General features: G+C 37.9%; 1 protein-coding gene across 2 annotated transcripts in view; it reads right to left on the reverse strand.

The window, feature by feature from the left end:
- Positions 1-6,702: 6,702 nt before the first annotated feature.
- ADAMTS9 (ADAM metallopeptidase with thrombospondin type 1 motif 9) overlaps positions 6,703-18,114 on the reverse strand; it is a 157,205-nt gene continuing 145,793 nt past the window's right edge. For both annotated transcript variants that reach the window (XM_026679438.2, XM_087954552.1), the window contains exons 35-40: positions 17,629-17,723; positions 17,399-17,532; positions 15,775-15,866; positions 14,310-14,414; positions 11,949-12,043; positions 6,703-9,984 (exon numbers count right to left, since the gene is read on the reverse strand). In XM_026679438.2, coding sequence (XP_026535223.2) covers positions 11,954-12,043; positions 14,310-14,414; positions 15,775-15,866; positions 17,399-17,532; positions 17,629-17,723 — 516 coding nt within the window. In that variant the 3' untranslated portion in view covers positions 6,703-9,984; positions 11,949-11,953. The remainder of the gene's footprint in view (positions 9,985-11,948; positions 12,044-14,309; positions 14,415-15,774; positions 15,867-17,398; positions 17,533-17,628; positions 17,724-18,114) is intronic.

Consider the following 18,114-nt stretch of genomic DNA (forward strand, 5'->3'; position numbering starts at 1 on the left):
TTCAGCATAAGTAAAGTACAGAATAAAGTTAGCCTTAGCTTGTTATGTTACCAGCTTAACAAGTGCTAGCCATGTCTATAACAGCAAACTACATTAATCAACAAAACCTAATGCCAAGTGTACTTTTTTTCCCTGTCTCAAATGACTTTCTGCAAATCCTATGACTATTCAGAAATATCAACAGTACGGAATATATTTTTTTTAACTTTTAGGGGTCTATGGAAATTCTCAATCATCCAGGTCATGGTTGTCCCCAAAGTGGTTTTCCAAAAGGCAAGTGGACTTTCTTGGTCTTGAACTGGAAAAGCTTCTTGGATGAGAAACGTTTTCAAAGGGAAAGACTGAGGAAGTCCACTTGCCTTTTTGAAAAGTACCTTTGGAACTAGTTAGCTCATGGTTGAACTATGAGTTCTTGATGTCTGGTTTCTTTCTTCATGATACCAAAGAGCAGGAAAGAGCATCAGATAAAGGGAAGAACAATTAAGGAAATAAAGCACATAGCAACCAAAGCGGGCAGGCCAAGCTATTATGTATAAAGGACTAGCAAAACTCCACTCTCCCATGCACTTATCACCTAGCCAGGTAATAAACCCCAAGCTTCCTGATAGCCTTATTTAGTGACTTCATAAACAAGGGTGACTGAATACACTCCTGTTTAAGCTATGGTCTAACAATCCCGAGGCCAGGTTAATTTACCTAATGACTCCTTCTGGCACTGATTTTGCAGCTGGAATGAAAGTGCTGAAGATCGGGATTTCCTGTTGCAGCTCTAAGCTATTGGCTCAATAGGATACCATGGTCAAAAGTGAGAAGTGATAAACCCACAAATTAAAGGCAAGGTAAGGTTAAACAGGGACTATTTAAGCCAACATAATCTAAAGACTTAATAGCTAAGCAAATTTATGACTGTCGAGGTTCCTGCCTGCCTGAGCAAATACACTAAGCACGGAGGTTAAAATTAAACTGCTGCAGTCAAGAGTTCATAAGGAGGACTCTTATAAAATGGCTATAAATTAGGCTCTGATCTGTATGCAGGCACACAGGATTGATTTTATCTTTGGAAGGAGAGATAAAGAAAATGTTGGAGGGCATCAGGAAGTTCCTTGGATTTTCTCACAAAACTGCAGAGATTGCATTACAGAATTTCAGTAATTCAGCTTGGGTTGAGAGACTGAAGCTTGCTAAACAAGCCAACCTCTTTACTACCTTTACAGAGTGTTTTCCTGTGAAATAGTCCTACTTTGGAAAAGTGCTTAAAAGTAACATGGTTATTAGTTAAATGCTTTCTTGGAAGGGAACTGACTGAAGAGCCATTGTCATGGCTTCTGATGCGTTATCCAGGGAGGAAGGGTTTCAATCAAAGCTAATATAAGGTCATACTTTCAAAACTTTTAATAGGATGATCAAGAATTGAACTTCCACGGTCTTTTCTCTAGAATGGGTGATCTGTGAGTATGACCTATGCAGTTCCAATGCTAAAATATGGTCTGAAATCTGATTGGACTAGACCCAGTCCCAGATGATTTGTATCCTTTAAGTACAGCATGAAATTAGTTACCCGTCATCTTCTCAAGTACCTTGTCCAGCAAGATGGGAGTTCTCAGATACATAGAGGTTATCTATAGGCTTTCCTAATGGCCCTTTGAAGATGCTTCACTAATTATTCTTGAAGGTCCTCAGGATAGAAAAGAATAACAGAGCTGGAAAGGAAGTCTTCTAGTCCAACCCCCTGCTTAGGCTGGAAACCCTACACCACTTCAGACAAATGATTGTCCAATCTCTTCTTAAAAACTTCCATTTTTGGAGCATTTACAACTTCTGGAGGCAAGTTATTCCACTGATTAATTGTTCTGTCAGGAAATTTCTCCTTAGTTCTAAGTTGCTTCTCTCCTTGATTAGTTTCCACCCATTGCTTCTTGTCCTGCCTTCGGGTGCTTTGGAGAATAGCTTGACTCCCTCTTCTTTGTGGCAGCCCCGAGATATTGGGACACTGTTATCATGTCTCCCCTAGTCCTTCTTTTCGTTAGACTAGACATGCCTACTTCCATCAACCGTTCTTTATATGTTTTAACCTCCAGTCCCCTAATCATCTTTGTTGCTCTTCTCTGCACTCTTTCTAGAGTGTCCACATCTTTTTTTACATTGTGGCAACCCAAACTGGATGCTGCCTCATCTCTATTATAGCAGGGGTGACTATCTAATGTTAGAGTGATGTCTTCCATCTTCTCTTGATGCAGCAGCAGAGAGTGTGATGTAAATGCAATCAGGGGCTAGAATTTGCCCAGCTCCTATTGGCCCTCTTTGACTACTGGGTATACATTATCTCCAAGTACAAGGCACGAATCTCTGCGGCCATTTTGCTTGTGCTGCAGGAGAGACATGATAGTGAACAGCCTGGCTGGTACTTTTAAAAACATAAATCAGGACTTATGTGTGCTCCTGGTTAACACATCTTCTGTCCAGTATCTCTTTCCAAGCATATGATCAGTGCATCTATGAGACAGCCCTACAGAGAGTGAACTCAAAGACCTATAAAGCATGTGTATATTCTCTTCAACATGATTTAGTTTTGTATTTTACTGATCTTCAAACACAAAGTTCAGAATTTAGACATTATTCTGAATGCAGGTCTCAACTTGCAACTGTTTGTTTAGTGATCATTCCAAGTTGCTTACAGAGGCACTGAAAAAAGTGACTTATGACCGGTCCTTGTATTTATCACTAGATTTCGTATTTACAACCATCACAGTATCCCTATAAAAATTTGGGCAGTTGGAGCCTGGCATGTATTTATGATGGTTTCAGTGTCCCAGGGTCACGATTGCTATTTATGACCTTCACAGCTGGCTTTTGACAAGCAGAGTTAATGGGGAATCTGGATTTACTTATTAACTGTGTGATTCACTTCCCAGTTGCACTGATTGTGCATAACTCACATAACAACTGTCCAAAGGAAATTCTGGACCCAATTCTGGTTGTTAAATTGAAGACTACCTGTATGTCACATGCCTCTGGGCACTTTTGGTCTCTGCCGGTATTTATCAGGAAGTTACTGAAGACACTTCTTTGGAAGAGTAGCGAAACCATGACACTATGCTAAAAGAAGCACCGAGGAGGTTATCCAGGAGTCAGAGAGAGCTGTAAGAACTTCCAGTGACTTGTGGTTTCAACGTCTTTGCTTTTCTACTTGAGATTTATGATGATCAATGAGGTGATCCATCCTTAAGTTGTTTCAGCCTAGCCAATAAACACTCACAAGGGATGAGGGAGTTAATCCATGTGTAGCAGGAAATTGCCCAGAAAGGCCATTTGGGAGACAAGAAGGAGGAATATAAACCCTCTTGAAGCCAGAGGGCAGCTGCTTTTACATCCATCTCTTTTGCTTCCTTTATAAATCTCTACATATGTATTTGTTAGCGTAGTGGAGCTGAAATGGGTGGAAGGCATTGCCAGAATTCTAATATCTTCCCTTGCAACACCCAAGTTATTTCATACTTGTCAAACTGAAAATCCCTCCAGCCTGTATTTTCTGCAAGGATCCAGTCTTCTGCTCCACAATCCGACAATCCTAATTTTGCATTTTGTTAAACAAAGAAATGCATTCCAACATTTTGGTTGTCTTTAAGAAAGAAAAAAAAAGACATCAGCATTGTTGAAATTGGAAGGGTAGGCCTAGTGGCTGTTACAGAGTGGAAAAGCCAGGGAGATTTGGACGTAGCTTCATTTAATATTTTTGTAGAACTCAGAATTTTAGAATTTGTTTTACCCTAATGGAAAGATAAAGGAATCTCTGGGGGCTTTTCTCCACTAGTCATAGCCAAATTTAGAGGGTGGCGCTCATCTGTTTTTAGGCCACTGAGCCAGCACTGTCTGAAGACATTTCAGTGGTCATGCGGCCAGCATAACATCACGCCTCAGCACAGACCATGCAGTGAAACACGGAACGCTGTTACCATCCCACTGAAGTGGTACCTATTTATGTACTTGCATTTACATATTTTCAAACTGCAAGTAATGGGAACTCATCCTGTCACATGGTGTTAAGACTCTAACGTCCAGAGCAGACTTTCTCTAGTGTCTATTGAGCCACTGAGCCACCGGGCCTCAGTGGAAAGAAAGATTTGCTATTATTTCTTCCTCTGGAGAAAGGTAAATAAACTTTTGAACCTGGTTATTGAAGGATGCTTACAATTTCCAGAATGCTTGGCAACCATGTTGAGTGGGGGATTTGGGGGACTGAAACTCAGCAACTGAAGAATGTTCAAATTGAAAAAAAAAATGCTTCTAAAGTGGATCTGATCTATCACTAATGGTTACAAATCTGAATGAATGGCAAACGGATGACATATCATCATTTGTTCTTTAACAAATGGATTCCAGAATAGAATGCTAGCAAATTTAGAGGTCTGTAATGGACACCCTTAGAGTAGAAAATAGAACAGTGGAAAAGTAATCCCCCCCCCCACAAGGCATGTATAACCTTAAAAAAATTGAAACGTTTAGCCCACATTAGGCTTGGTTCCAAAGATGATGATGATTAATTCCACATGCCTAAGGGAACATTAGGCCTCCTTTCACTTCAAAAGCCATTTGTGATGCAGCTCAGGAAATATTCTTTCAAGGGGAATGATGGAAATGTATGGGATATGTCAGTGCTTATTGCTAGCTTTAACATTGCACTCTTATTTAGCATTTTATATAGCTGCTCCGCTTGTAACAAACTCCGAGAGGTTATTCTGTAAAATAACGTTAAGAATATAGACGAGAACAAAACACGTATCATGCAGTTCTATGCCAGGGACAATTAACCACCTCAATTCAAACAGAAGAATGTGTTCCAAGGGCAACACTTCATAACACATTTGCCTCCGAGACCTGCTGAAAGAGCTAGGTCTCTGGGTATACATGGAGAGAATGCTACTCTAGCATTGAGAAGGATACACTAGCATCGTTCTCTAAATTATCACAATATTTTTAAATTCTGTATCTACTAAATCTAGATTATTAACTATACCATCCAATTTAGCATTATTCGAGAGTTTTAGTGGTGTTGCTTCGTCCCTTCATGACTGCCCATAGAGTGTCTGTTTCTTCCCCTCCTCCTGTCCAAGCCAATTCATTACTTGCTTGTAGTGTTATAACCAACTGGTATAACAACGGGTTCGGTGAGGGCGCGCCTCGTGTGTGTGTGTGCTCCGCATTTAAAAAAGCTAATACTTACCTTCAACTGCAGCTGAAGAAAACAGCTGACCGCTCTGCCGCGTGAATAAGCTGTGCTTTATCAAAATGACATGAAGCACAGGAAAGAGCGGGGCAGGCGGGCCCATATGCTCGTCAGAGCGAACTGGTTCGGAACCAGCTGATCATTGGAACAAGGGGTTTGCCCGAACCAGTCCAAACTGGGAGAAGCCCACCCCTGGTTATAACTTGTATATGGATTGCCTTTCCTTCTCCTAAGGCCAAAAAGGACTAGACTCTGCGGATACTGCTATTCAGGCTTGATTTAGGCATACAACATTTAAATGTAGCATACAGCACTTAAATGTTGCTAGTTTTTCTCCCTATTACCTCAAGACTGATTCTTTCCCAACTATCACCCATTGAATGTAGATACCAATAAAAGAGTATTTTTAGCTCAGGATTCAACTATGGAGACCTTAATGGTCTCTGAGCTTGTTTGTTTGCTTGCAGATGTTTCATTAGCCAACTAAGTAATATCAGCAGTGATGTTTGCTCCTTGTTTATCAATAGTAGCTTGTTTCGCTATTTCCAACTCAGATTAGAACTGTGGGGTCCTCAGTAATTACTTGATTAGGGTAATATTTTTGCTTGTTTGTTTGCTGGGGATTAATCCCTGCTTATCTGGATGTTGGCTGCTAAAGAGGATGTATCATGGCCTTTTTGTTTCCTCCTTAGCTTTTCTATGGCCTCTTTTGAAGTGGTCTGTAAATGTGTTTCACCTCTATATGCCTATTGATGGCTGATATGCCTGAATGCTAAGCTTCCAGGAATTCCCTAGTGGTTTTGGATTGGTCTTGGTCTAGGATGCTCAGTTTCCCAACTGAAACTATGGTTGAGTCTGTCCATGCTTTGTGAATAGATAGACCACATTGAATGTAGATGTTTGAAAACAAACTTCAGTATGAGGGTCACTTATTCAGCCACACGGTCATTCTGACTGCATGGATTTCCGTGGTGCTCTCCTTTATGGAATATGTATCTTGGCAGACATCCAGACCCTGAATCCCTGAATTTTGATTGCGTTACCCAGTACTGTCGACATTTATTTTCTTTATCAAGAACAAATAGGGCTACAACCATATACTTTTTTTTAAAATTCATTTTATTCATCCTATGTATACATTTTGTTTTTGTCCATAGGAAAGCACCTATCCAATGCAGCACAATATGGTCAACAAAGGAAAATCACCGAAACATTATTTATCCCTTTCTTTTACTGACCCAAAAGGAAAAAGGAAAATAATGGAAAAAAAAATAAGAAAGCAACATAACAAAAGTGCTTGAAAATATTATTGAATTTCATAAAGATTAATGGGATCCTTAGAAAAGTATATGTATATATTACAAAAACCGCTTAATCATTCGGTGGTCCTCTTGTTGGGAAAAAAAAAGAAGTAATCCACCTCACACTAAAAATTAGTAACTATCGTAACTTCCTTATATGTCATTCATTTTCTTTCCCCTTTTTTTTGCACCATTGATAGACACCATAATACTACTTAGTATAAAGGAATGTATAGGGTTTTTAAAATATATTTTTGTATAAATACTCAGTCACCTCATTACTGAAAAACAGCAGATGGAATTAAGCACCATATATCTGTCTAAAATGCTTACAGTGCAAGTTTCCCTTTTCCCTACAGAACATTTTAAAAAATGAGTGATATTGTAACAAAATCACTACTCCTTTATACTACACAGTATTTCCACACAATGTACTCTGAAAGGTATTTTTGGCATTTTTCCTTTAAAAAAATACACCTTTTAATATTTATTTAAACCTATAATGTATATTTAACATTTTGACCTGCCTGAATTTATTCAGTTCTGAAATCTATTAGCTGTGAATGCTTTTACAAAACATATTTTTTCCATTTTTTTGTTAAAGATATTCATATATGCTTCTCATCGGAAATCATTCTACGATAACTGTAAAGCAGATTAAAAAACAGTATTTTGCCACTAATCAATAGAACGAAGGAACAGCTTATGCTTCACAGTGAAAGTGAGAACATTCAGGAGAAATCATATTGATGGCCAACATTATCTTACTGATCCACAGCAAGAATAAAGGTATAAAAGATGGGTAGTTTGTTGTCTGGTGTCAGCCTGAAGTAAGCAGATCCATTCATGAAAAGTTCAGCTACTTTGTTGCATTCTACCTATAATACAAGACTCTCCCCAGACTGTTTGCCTTCTCTTGGGAATCAACAGATAAGTTTCCAGGGAACTTGGACGAAGTGTTTGGCTATGCCTTTTGCAAGGACTTGAGCAAGGACTCAAGACTAGTTCTTAGTTTGACCCCTCTTCCCTGCCTGGCTGGGAGTTTCCTAACATCTGGGCATATTGGTAAAAAAGATTATGTTACCTGTTTAGTCAAAATAATAATTTTGATCTAGCAGTTAGGTAAATAATGAGCTTGGAAGATTTAAGTACCTGTGAGATATGGAACTCTTTGTGGAGAATCTTGTTTGTACTTTGTCTTCCCAGACTGGTCACAAGCTATTTAACCTGACAAACTGGTCAGAGCAAAAATGCATTCGATATTTGAATATGCAATGCTATATTAATCAATTCTTCTGATATTAATACAATGTGTTTATTTTGAATCAGATTTTGCTGACAACCCTTTTTACGTCAGAGAAGGAGTTCAGCATAAATTATTGTGAAGGGACAGATATCTCAGGGAGGTTTATGGTAGAATCATTTAATTTTTCTAAATCTGCCCAGTAGTTAATAAGCAAATGGCTTAGATATTTTTCTTAAAAAAATAAAATAGCTCATGGGATGATTTGCAAATGCATAGTGTAATTTTATTTTTTGAAGCTGTTTATATTGAAAAATGTAACCAACTTTATTGAGTTTATAACTTACTGATTTTAAGGTGTAACTGCTATTAGGGATATCAAGGTTGCCACAAGAGAAATGGCTTTACTCCAGTAGTAGATAACTATTAAGTTCTGAAATCTTACCGTGCAATAATTAAAACTCAGCTAAAATTAATAAAATAAGGTATGTGTGCTTATCAATCTTGCAGATAAAGTTATTTTAAAAAATAGGGAAATTAGACATAACACTTCTTCTTCATATGGTATATTTGGCAGAAAAAAACATCCTTCTGGTATTACTGACTTATCAATAACAGAAATTAAATATTCTGATTTTTATGAATTATTTTTGGAGCAAACATAATGTTTTTACACACAAAAATGATTCTGTTCTGCATGGCTCTAGAGTAGAAAGGCTTTAAATATAGCAATTGTGATCTGATCCACATGTATTTGTTTTTTAAAAAAATAAGAATGCAGTATGCAGATTTACCTAATTCCTGATAGGAATATATGCTGTGATATAGCAAATATAGCAATTCCAAAATTTCAACAATGTGGATGTGGATTAGCGTACATTATTTTGTCCTTATTAATGATTCTGCAATTTGGTTTGAACAATTTTTTTAAATAGCAGGATTGTTTTGTGCTTTTAATGAAGTATAAGACTAATTGAGGCAAAATATGTTTGTATTCCATTCTGTTTGCTTGAAAAATAAGTATATTCTTCCTCAGCAGACACTGAATTCTTGGAGCTGGGGTTCAAATAGGTGCAGATCCCATCTCTATTTAAAACTGTGTTTAAAAACATGGTTTTCTGCTAATATGAAATTTTAGGCAAAAAATTCAAATATCTAATTTTTAGAGATTTTTTCCCCTCAGTATTCATTTAGTTTCCATATTTTAATTTGTGATTTTGAAGACCACTGATCCAGACTGATAGTAACTGTTCCTTCTGGCTATATGTTGCCAGTATGATAGCACACAAATCCTATTGCTGAAAATAATTTCTCTGAAGAAGGAACCGCTCATAAATTTCTGAATAATATTAGGCCTTCCTCCAATAAAGGCAAACGCTTTGTCTGCCTTAAACTAATATTTGAACCAATTCTCATTTTACACAAATTTAATTACTCATTCTCCATTGCCACAAGACATGGCAAAGAATTAGCTTTTAAAGCCTACAGGTTATTAATAAATATTATCATATTAGCACCAAACCAGTGACTTTTATAGGATTAGTCAATGGAATTACATGCCATTATGTAAGATATAGTTATTGATAAAGTAAAAATACTAGTATGCATGTTCACCAAATCTCTGCAAAGTACTGATTGTTATATAAATTTAATAACAATAATTATTTTCCTCATAAGGAATAGTTGGTTTTAAAATGCCAAAAATATCTTAATGAAACCCAGTTAGCACCTTACAAATATCAGTGCAGCCTGTAACAAGAAGAGAAATTACTGAATGAAGGTAAACAACTGAATACAGTGACAATAAACATATCACTTTTGTCAATATGCTACATATGATGTAGAATATGTAAAAATGCAGTGGTGTGACTGCAAGGTTTATTTTTTTTTTAAAAAAAGAACACAGGATAAGCAGCTTTAATATAAAATTTTACATACAAAAATATTAAATCAAAATAAATAATTCCGGACATAAATATAATACATTAGAACTTCAAGAATATACTGAACACACACACACGTATGCACACATACACAGATACAATCATGCTTTTTTAAAAAGGCACATTACATACATTTCTCTCTCTCTCACACACACACACACACACATGCGCATGCACACACACACAAACATAGAAATTTTTAAAAAAGGAAGGCAGAGGTATTGCTTAATTGTCCTTCATCCATCTTGCTTAAGCTCCCGGCATTAAGAAATCCTGGAAATTAAAAACAAGATAAAGAGATCTCATTTCTACTTTCTATACAACTGAGGGGTGTGTGTGTGTGTGTATGTATCTGATCTTTTATGGGGATAGTCTGATATGCACAGAAGCACCATAATTCTACTCTGTACAGTTTAACAACCTTTTTTTTTACATTAGTGCAACAGCTTCCAGCATTAGGTCCTTATACCACGAAATTATCTCTGTGTCATTCGACTTAGGCTTTATATGCAGATAATTGAATTATGCATATATTCAATACATGCAGACTCAGCAATTCCTCAATGTTTTTGGAACCACCAAGTTTGTGAGAATAACTTCCCCAAGGGTCAAGTGTCCTAGCCATGGCTGACATCCAAAATGTCAACTTGAAAAGAAAACTGGTAGACTTTCCTTAAAGCAAACAAAGAATCAAACCAAACCACTATTTTTGTATGGAGTTGATTAGCTGCCTTGAGTGCTCATCTTTAAAGAAAGGGAATGAATGAATGAATGGCAATTCAGAAATACCAGACGGGGATAGGTTTAAGTGGATGGGATTACTGAGAAATTGCTTTTTTATGAAATGTTATAGTAGTAAGCAATATTGTTGTGATGACATCTGAATATTCAAGAAAAACAAAACAATAAAAGTTAAAACTTAATCAATTGGCAAATGATTAAGAATGTTTCCGACATTGCTATTCCTTATATCGTTTGATGGAGTTCTAAACTCTGAGGACAATCAGCATGAAACTGAACATCTGATGATAGCAGTATTGTACTATCACAAAGCACACTCTACTCCTTTTATATGTGAAGGAGTAGAGTTTGTCTCACAATACTGCTTTTGTCATTTTGAAGCAAGGAGCTATGGATATAGTTTCTGAGAAAGTATCTACAAAATATGCCTCTAATAGTGAGTGAAAGAAGGGCCTCTTTGAACATCTTAATCAAAGTCCGGATGGCTTGTCATAATCAGCAAGCCTATGAAATGTTTCCTAGAGGAGTCCATAAAGGGGCTTTGGAGCATATGCTTCTGGGTGCAATTCAAGGTGCTGGCTGTCACCTTTAAGGCCCTTCATGGCTTGGGACCAGGTTATCTGAGGGACCCTCTCTTGCTAGTCACATCCACCCATCAGAGTGGGGAGGCAGGGAATGTTGCGGATCCCACCCCCGAGGGAGATACACCTGGTGGGACCCAGAAGAAGGGCCTTCTTCCTCCCTCTCCCTCTCTCTGGAGTGATTAATCTCCAGAGATTAGAACGACCCCCACTCTAATACTCTTCCGGAAGGCGCTGAAGACCGGTCCTGCCAGCGGGCCTGGGCAACCCAGAGTGGGATGGAGCCCATTACATGGCTCGTGTGATCTGCTGTCACCGGGGCGGGGGTGGGAATTGGGGAGTGATTTTGTTATATTGTACTATATTAATTTATTTGATTCCTTTTGTTAGTTTTTATTGTTTTAAATGTGGTTTTTTTATTCTGTAAGCTGCCTTGAGTCACCATGGGTGAATAGGTGGTAATATCAATTCAATAAATAAATAAATATGAGGACACAAAGCTCCTGTCTGCACATCCTTAAAGCAATCATGGTATGAGGTAGTCAGTAAATGATGTCTACCTGTACCGTCTTTTGAACAAATCATACAAATCTGACAAACTTAGGAAAAAGGTGGAAGTGACAATTTTAGAGCTAAATCCAAGTATGGTTTTGTGCCAGAAGTGATGTCATTATACTCAAATGCATCAGTGTACAGTATTTGATGATTCCATGTACCATAATTCTGAGGCTGAGAGATTGCAAAGCAAAACTTGCCTGGTGGAATTACAGTTCAGCCAAATGAACTTCACCGGAAATAAATACAGACTTAGTTGATGAAATAAATAAATATCACTGACCAGATACACAATTAAGCCCATAAACATTTAAATATGTGTAAATATAAACACAAAAATATGCAGAAATTACAACTTACCATTGCTATAACACTTGAACATCGAGGCCAGTTCCAGATGATGGAGTACATTTTCCACAGTAACCACCACATTTTCCTATTACTTTGGTACCATCCTATAAATAAATGAGAAAAAAAAATACATCAGAGAAGAGTAAAAGCAATTCTTCATATCCCAAATCTATTTGAGCAATTTATGGAAGGAAAATGTATTTACAATCCTAACCCCAATTACATTAGGCAAAGGGAACATATTTCTAAGTGAAAATGCAGAGGGTTATAAAAGGAAAATATATTTAGCTTAAAGGAACAAACAAGGAAATGAAAGAACTGATAGTAAAATAAAAAATGTATCCTAAAACAAAGAGGTCGCCACTCCAACTTTGTAAAATCTTATGATTTTAAAATGAAATTATACATATATAATATTCAGTGTTTGTTCTGTTTTCTTTAATATATGTGGGTATATGCATAATTTTGTATTTATTTATTTATTTATTTAGTTTGTTTGTTTATTTTATTTATTTATTTATTTATTCTGTTGTGATTATGCAATGTATTTTGGAAGTAGTGACCCTTTGAAAGATGCATGCAACAAAATTTCATTCTGATTAGCGTACATTCAAAGTGACAATAAAGTTATTCTAAGTTTAAATCTATTTCAGCTTCAAATGCCTTTTGATTTAAAAACAACAGAATTTGCCTCAGAAATATATATATATAAACAAACAATACGTGAGACTTTCCAGTCTTACATGTTGTTAAATTGAAGTCTACAAAACTTCCATGTTTGCTACTCTTGATCTCTGATACTGATCCCACTTTCTTGTTCACTTATTCTCCTGATAGTGAAACTTCAAGAACTACACCTGACAGCTGAAGCAGGGAAAGTAGACAATATTGATTGTCTTGAGTCTCTGCTTTCAGTTGGTCATTTGGGACTCCCTCTAGGAGTTACTGCTGAACATCTATTATTATTTTTTTCAGCTGCTTCAGAGTAACCAAGTGAAAATTCCCCTTTGCACTGTCCCTTTTGAGACAAACATGATTGCATTTTCCACATGTCTTGGCTCCAGAGGTGGGCTTCAAAAATATTAGCAATGGGTTCTCTGCTCGGTTGCTGGGTGGACGTGGCCATGGTGGGTGTGGCCTAATTGGCCTCCTGCACCATGGCCGGGGGGGGATTTTTGTCCTGCCCAGGCTCCAGAGGCTTTCTTTGTTTCTCACCTTCCTGAACTTCTAGGAAGCCCGATTTTTGCCCTCCCCAAGCCTCCCCGTGTGCCCTGCACTTACCTGCATCCAAAATGGGCCACGTGGGGCAGGCGGGGTCAGCCAGGAGTGGTTCTCCCAATTGCACATAACCTTAGCTAGGGACTCTCCCGAACCCCTGAAAGCCCCCAGCAGCCCACCCCTGCTTGGCTTCCTTTATGTGCAAGTGGCCCGAGTACGCCAACCGTTCTTCTGCTGGAGTTTCTCCTGCTTATTGCAGCAAATTGTTGATCACGGCAAGATTGAAATTTGTGTAGACTCTCAAACTGTGGGTGTGCAGCTTCAGGGGAAAGACTGGGGACCATCATGAGGAAACCTAAAATGGATTGCACTTGTTCTTGTTCTGCCTGAATGCTTTTGCTGACCTGATGGACTGGGTTATGTGTAGAAAATAGACTATTTGGTCTAGTGTTGGAGGTGCCAGGCTAGAAACCAGAAGAGTGTGAGTTCTGGTCCCACTTTAGGTATGAAAGCCAGCTGGGTAACTTTGGGCTAGTCATTCTCACTTAGCCCAATCCACCTCTCAGGGTTATTGTTTTGGGAAAAATAGAAAGAGGAAGGTGTGTTAGCTGCCTTGACTTATTTATGCTTATTTATTGTTACTATATGCTATATTCAGGCATATTCATGAAATTACTATACAATTATTAGTATAGTATAAATAAGCCATACAGAATGGAGCAGCCTAGTGCATTATTTCTCTGGAATCATGGAAAATGAGGGTACTTAGGTACTACAGACCCTGGGAAAGAATTTGCCTTTTTTCCCTTGAGTTTAATGGCATTGTTAGAACAAGCACTGAGCTGCCTACTATGGAGGACTCAGACAATTAATTAAAGAAGTATGTGCAATCACGAAGCTCAGTCTTTTTACTTTCACAGTTAAGGAGATCCACTAATTAATTGCAATAATACAGATCAAGTTGAATTTACTCCATTGTATGGTTTTAACCCCACCAATTACATACCATGCTTTGCAATTCTTGGGCTTTTAGTTTTGACTTCAAGGGGCTACCCTTTCATATACACACACACACATGAACTTTTGCGATTTACAAGAAGGAGCAGCAAGTTAACATAGGCAACATTTTAATTCAAAGTAAGTTTCACTTACAGGAGATCTTGTGATTTCAGAAACAGCGTAATTTCCTTGTGAAAGCCACTTTGAGGTCTGCATTACTGACAGGCCAGTTCCAGAGAGGTTGATGCTAAAGCGACCCTTTCAAAAAAGCAAGAAAAGACGTATATGAAATTGTACTGGCTTTCGGAAATGATTACTAAATACTCCAAATGCACGCTCCTTTAAAAACAAAGACAAAGGGAAGAAAAAGAGAGAAAATCTATTTGTGAACAATGTCGTTTTCTAGTGCTTTGGGTCCTCTGTGTAACAGCAGACCACAAGAGTCATTATTCTAACAAGATCTCCCTGGCACTGTTTTCAATTGTTCCAAGCACTCGCAGCGATTAGCACATACTGTACAAATCACAGCCGGAATGAGATTAAGCATTTATTCTCATTTGCAGCAGTTTGAGAACAAGGCTGCCTTGCTGTGGCCTGCCAGTTGAGGGCATTCTTGTCCTTCAAGTGATTTTTGTTGCTCTTTAACTCTTCTGAGAGAGGGAAAGAGAGAGGAGAGAGAGGGAGGGAGAGGTACAGTGGGAGGGAGGGAGAGACACAGAGAGAATGAGAATATAGCACTTTCCTACATTTGGACAGGTATATTTTCTTGCTCTTTTATCTACACAGGACATTTGCTTGGTTGACTTGTCAGGATTTTCTGGGGCCAAAGCTAAGGCTCCTTTAGCATTTGTATGTCTGAACATGTTGTGACATACAAATGCTAAAAGAGACCTAGAACACATTATGAGTTTAGTTCTATTATTACATCATAATACTTTTCTACCTGATCAATTGAAGGGGTATCTCTTCTTTTTTCACCCAATTAATCTCAAATATTTGGAGCACGTATTTATTTTGCTGCATGAAGCACTGGTGTTTCTATCAGGTAAAACAGGACTCTGTGTATTTTATTTTTACTGTAATTTTATGCAATGCTCTTAAAGGTAAAAGTAAAGGTTTCCCCTGTCAGTTGAGTCCAAGTCTAGGGGTCACTGCTAATCTCTGTTTCTTAGCTAAGGGAGCCAGCATTATCTGAAGACATTTCCATGGTCATGTAGCTGACGGTATGATAATGCCAAGGTGCACGGAACACTGTTACTTTCTCACTGAAGTGGTACCTATTTATGTACTTACATTTGCATAATTTTGAACTGCTAGCAGGGGTGGGTTTCAAAAATTTTTCCTACCGCTTTGCATGGCTCATGTATTAAATATAAGAAAAACAAATTAAAGAACATTTGATCACCACAATATTTGGATCACCACAACAAACCCTCAATTCAGAGAAACATACTCTTGCCAGTACAATTTAAAAAGAACAACATTGTACAATATTTAAGAAAGGAGATGTTAGACAAGGAGTGACAGAATAAGGCAATGGCTGGCGTGTGATTGATTTGATTGGGAATAAATGACAAAATGCTGGAATATAACTCGGAATCAAGGTCTAGAGGGATACCTGTGGGCATTTGGCTGCACTGTAGCAATCCCCAGCAGTGGCAAAAGGAACAGGTCTCCCATCAAGTGTCTGTGCAAACTGTAAATCGGTAGCTGTGAAAAAAATATTTGGCAAGAACCACAGAGACAGAGGGGGAAATGGAATGGTTGTAAAAGAAAAAAAAATGCAAATGTTTAATTTGGCTCTGACATAAAATAAAACACTTAACTTTACACATTTATTTTCTGACTCATCAGCAATCCTCCCTGATTTTTCACATAGATAATTAAATAAGAAACGTGGCACAAAGTTTTAAATTTGTGTAGTGAGATACTGAAAATGAGGAATAATTCTGTGTTAAACCATTCACCATTACAAGCATTGTAAATATGTAGGGGCACCAATTTTTTAGCAATGCACTACAGGTTTGCCTCTTTTCCATTTGTTTCTTTGTTTTCTAATACGTCTAAAATTGTAGGATTGTTCTAAAGCAGCAGTTTCCCCCTGCCATTTGTTTTCAAACATAAGCATAAAGTGTGGATGTAGTCCTACAGACCATAAAAGAACTGCAAGGTATTCGGCCTATTTCATACGCCTCTTTAGGAGCTATCACTAGGAACTGTCTCTAGCTCAAGACAACGTCCAGTTAGAATACAAAAACCAGCTCCAATATTATTGCTAAATTGTGCAATCTGATTGCTCTTGTATACCCTTTCTGATGGGACTTCAGTCAAAAGGGAATTCTGGTGACAACCACCTCCCCAATACTGTGAAATGTCAAGCTCCAAGGAAATCAGGAGATCCCAGGCAGTTCCAATGGGTATCAGGATTTATTGCAAACTTAAGCTTTCTACAAGAATCTGAACTGATAATTTTCAAAACAATTTGGTGGTAGATAAGGCATTCATGGTGGGATGGACTTAGATCTTTTGTGGGTCAAAGGGACTCATGACTGGTGATGTGTTTGACTCCTCCCTCAGGCTCAACCTAATTATCTCCTACACTAATTTCCCAATGCGAAATGGGATCACATAAAGTAGACTTTTCATGTCAATGCCTAAGATTATGATGTCACATTTGAGTTTAAGCTGAGACAAGATCGGGAAAAGAACATTCACAGAGAACTAAGTTTAACGTGCAAGGTAAAATATTTCATTTTAAAAGAAAATATGGTACCGTGTTTCTCATATAATAAGGCCGGGTCTTATTTTTTTTTGAGCCCCGAAAAAATGGCTAGGCCGTATTTTCGGGAGTGACTTAATTCCCCCCCCTTGCATCTTCGGGCAGGTGGCGACGGCTTGGATGTTGACCTCGGCGTTGGTGGGGCACTTCGTATCGGGGTCAACGCAGGCAGCACCATATCCGGGTGTGCAACAAAAGTACTTCCTAATGGCAAGCCCCCCCACCATTCCCATTTTGCATGTTTTAATATAGGCCTTAATTTGGGGGGAGGGGCTTAATTTCATTTCATGCCTATAAAACATGCTGGGACTTCCTATTGGGGGAGGCCGTATTGTTGGAGAAACAGGGTAATATAAAAGTTAAACTTGGGAAATGTAAGCTGGTCTCTTTTAAAATAGTAATTCCAACAAACAATTCCAACAAAGTTAAACAAGATGAGAAACAAAATATTATTGTTACTCACTTATTATCTGCATAGCATTCAGGTCCAGCCTTACTTTGCTGAAGGCAGAAAACCCAGCTGCTGTGTAATCTTTTCTACACTGACAATTCTCTCTTCGGCTTCCATTATATGGACACTCAGTTGGGTTATGTAACCTGAATCAAAAGAAAACCCTTTTCTACTCTACTGCAAGAAAAATTATACAAAGTACGAGACATAATGAAAAATACAGAATGGCTGCCTGTTCTTACCTGTAGCTGTAGACTTCTGAGAAATTCTCCGCATCACCATTTACCAAAGTGATGTATTCTTTAGGGCTATCAGAGTCCATGCCAGCACAATATATCTGGGGGGGAAAGGAGCCATAATTTTATGAAATAATTAAAACTGATGATGAGCGCAAAGGGCAGAAATAAGAAGAGGATATAGAATTATGATTTTCTGAAAAACTGCAAAATGTAAATGTAATTGAATCTCAAAGGGCCAATTGCTCATTTTCTTTTCACATTGTTCTAATAATCTTTTCCCTCTCGAACTGAGAGCTGAAACAGAAAGTTTTCTTCATAATGATACTTATTGTGGAATGCCTTGCTTCTAATTCACTGAAAAACAAATGCCTATACTTCCAGCAAGACAACAGAAATGTACAAGAACCAGAAGAATCTGTATTCACATGAATCTAAGGTTTTGTTTTTCCCTGTCCTATAAACAGTATTCCCCTCCAAAAACAGAGGAGG

The sequence above is a fragment of the Notechis scutatus genome, chromosome 2 (genome assembly GCF_049901735.1).
Source record: "Notechis scutatus isolate UNSWTSFEM ecotype Mainland chromosome 2, rNotScu1.2, whole genome shotgun sequence".
In the NCBI taxonomy this organism is placed as follows: Eukaryota; Metazoa; Chordata; class Lepidosauria; order Squamata; family Elapidae; genus Notechis; species Notechis scutatus.